The sequence below is a fragment of the Antrostomus carolinensis genome, unplaced genomic scaffold (assembly GCF_000700745.2).
Source record: "Antrostomus carolinensis isolate BGI_N321 unplaced genomic scaffold, ASM70074v2 scaffold10478, whole genome shotgun sequence".
NCBI lineage: Eukaryota > Metazoa > Chordata > Aves > Caprimulgiformes > Caprimulgidae > Antrostomus > Antrostomus carolinensis.
The window spans coordinates 1133-4025 of record NW_010330899.1 but is presented as its reverse complement, the minus strand read 5'-3'; the positions used below and the strand labels follow the sequence as shown (position 1 = coordinate 4025).

The window sequence follows — 2893 nt, the reverse complement described above, 5'->3', positions numbered from 1 at the left end:
CAACTTTCATCTCTTCTTTCCTGCTTTTGTGCTGCCTACCTGTGTCTTCAGTAACTTATTTCATTGACAGGACTCGTGATAAGTGCAGTTTTCTTCTGTGCACATTTTACTGTGTGCCTTAGCAAAAAGTCACTTTGTAGCTATAGAAAGCAGTTATACTTGCACCAGGCACAGGATGTCAGACTTCTGTCTGTTTTAATATTACACTGTCTCTGAGTCTGCTAGATATGAAGCACATATATCTATTCTAACACTTAAATGCATGTTGGTTTTTGTTGTTTTTTGGGTTTTTTTCACAAAGGTAATGACTAGTAGATGATAACTGACCAAAATGCTAATGTATTATAATAAGAAAATCAGTCAACTTCTTGATGCTACTTCCCTTCTTTGCACGTTAGCCTTATGCTCAGGTGAAGGATTCTGAAGGGAAATGCCTTCTTGTGGGTAGTGAGAAAATTATTAATTCTCTTGACCCTTAACTCCCATTCTTGCATTTCCTGATCTGTAGATGTGGATTGGCATAAAGAGGTAAGCTGAAGTGATGCATTGAGCAACACATCATATGCTCCCCCATTTAAGGTAAAATACTTGGTTAAACAGTGCTGCAAAGACAGGAGTACATCCCTTAGAACAAATGAGGCTACAGTGTAAAAAAAAAAAAAAAAAAAAAAAAAAAAAAAGCTCTCTACAGGTGGAGTTAAAAGCAATTGCTGAAAAACAGGTCAGCTAGGGTCATAAAAATGCTCAGCTTGAGCCACTGTGTGTGTCTATTAGATTTATAATGTGAAACTTTAAAGGCAAAAACCTAAATGCTATTTCTGTGTATGAAACTTGGGGAATAGCATCAATGGTAGCAGACGGCTTCATTTCTTGGTCATGCATCAGAGATCAGATCAGCATGGTGGTAGTGACAGATTGCACACATTGATAATAATTGTGGCTGCCCCCCAGCAGAATAGTTAAGGGAGATCAGAGGGCCTACTTTAGACTCTTAACAGGAGCTGAGGCAGCACACCACCAGTTGGTGTGTCTGAGCAGAGGGCATTGCAACTGGTGGGAGTGAGGACTTTGGAAATACAATCTGGGGGCTTCACATATGTCTGCATCCTAGGATGTAGTTTCCTGAACAGCACTGCCACACCATGCATGGCCAGCACCGCTACGTCCGTGGTTTGGTGGTGAACCAGGTCTAGACATGGATAGAACCAAAGAGCCTTTTTTTGGCCGGTTGAATTCCTCAGTCGTGTCCATCAGCTGGTACAGAGCAGAGCCAGGCGTGGGCTGCAATTGGAGCTGGTGGAGAGGGCTCAGCAGTTGCTTGAGAGATGTGGCTTTCCATCTTTCAGCCTGAGACACCTGGCTGCCAAACACAACAGAAGTGAAGATTTGCAGGAGCTTAGATATACCTGTATCTCATGTGGCTTGTAGTTCTTGCTTTCCTTAGTCCTGATCCAAGTAGGAGGCCTTTCTTTCATCAGATGAGCACCTACAATGTGCCTGTATTTATTACGTCTACAAACACAGCAGCTGCCATAGCTTTAAAAAAAAAAAATAGCCAAGCTCTGGAAGAAGATATGATGACAATGGTTCATGTTTGATGCAATGATTTGAAACCCAGGGAGTGGGAATAGATCCTTTCTCAACTTAAGGAGCTTGGCTTGCATTTTTTGCCATTAGGTGTGGTCTGTGGCAAGCGGACTATTTGGCACAGCCTCAGCTTGTCCTTACACAGTCAAGAGCAAAAGGAAGTTCCTGACTTCCAGGTGGTAGTTGCAGCTCTTGGTTGAGACCCTTGCTCTTGGCCCCTTTTCCCCAGGACTATTTCTAATGTAAGCTTCAAAACCCATTCTGGGCTCTGTAGAGCCCCTTCAGAAGACTGGGTACTCCCTGGTGATGGCCTTGGCAGTGAAGTTTATAACTAGAAGATTAAGGTCCACCACACTAAAAAATGGCTGCTCATTTTTAGGTGATCTCAGGCATGTATTGGAGGCAACTTAATAAGCTTCCTGGAATTTTTCCTTTTGGATTTAAGACACACAGTGAATTCAGGAAGCGGTTGCTATGCTTAAACCAAGCTACTCGTGCTTCGGTTGATTGGGGCCTTTCCTGGCTTCAGCAATTAGTTCTGTATTTGCTCTCTTAAAAAACAAAACAAAACAAAAAGCCAAGTTAGTTTCCACAGATTCTTGTGTTTTTAAAACAGACATTTCAAAATATATTAGAACTTTGCTGGGCAGCTGCTCTCTTCATTTAAGAGCAATGGCTTTAAAACGGGCTTTCCAGTTGGGTTGGTGTCCAGCTTGTAAACGTGTGGTGCTTTCTCATTTATACAGATCCAGTGTCCATCTTGCCAATTTGTCTGGTGTTTCAAGTGCCACTCTCCCTGGCATGAAGGCGTTAACTGCAAAGAATACAAGAAGGGAGACAAGCTGTTGCGTCACTGGGCCAACGAAATCGAACACGGGCAGAGGAATGCCCAGAAGTGTCCAAAATGCAAGGTGAGCTGCTGTCCCGTGGCTTGCAGGTGGAGGCTTCAAACTATTTAATTATGTATTTAAAGTAAATACTTGTAGCTTCTGCTCGGCATTGGAAACAGAATTCACACTTGCTCTGCAGATTCGTGTCAATGACCCACTGAGAAAAACAGATCAGGTGTTGGACTTGCTGGTTCCTGCACTGATTCTGCAAAATCTCTGCATGTAAAAGAAAGATGATGGAAATCATAAAAGGGGGCTTTCATGTATGCTTATAATGAATGTGTGTTACAGAATAAATTAATCCTAAAATAAAGCTTTAAAGAGTTGTAAAGCTTTAGAGAAATATGGTGGCCGTTGTCAGGTTTTCCAAAGAGCTTGATTAATTCAGTTTCTGAGTAAGGCAGAGAGTACTCTAT

The 2893-nt window shown here is 42.2% G+C and overlaps 1 protein-coding gene across 1 annotated transcript in view; it reads left to right on the top strand.

The window, feature by feature from the left end:
• RNF217 (ring finger protein 217) overlaps nucleotides 1–2498 on the top strand; it is a gene marked incomplete at its 3' end in the record, with an annotated part of 8792 nt that extends 6294 nt beyond the window's left edge. Inside the window, exon 3 of the mRNA XM_010173058.2 lies at nucleotides 2334–2498. Within this exon, the coding sequence (XP_010171360.2) occupies nucleotides 2334–2498 (165 nt within the window). The remainder of the gene's footprint in view (nucleotides 1–2333) is intronic.
• Between the last annotated feature and the right edge of the window lie 395 nt (nucleotides 2499–2893).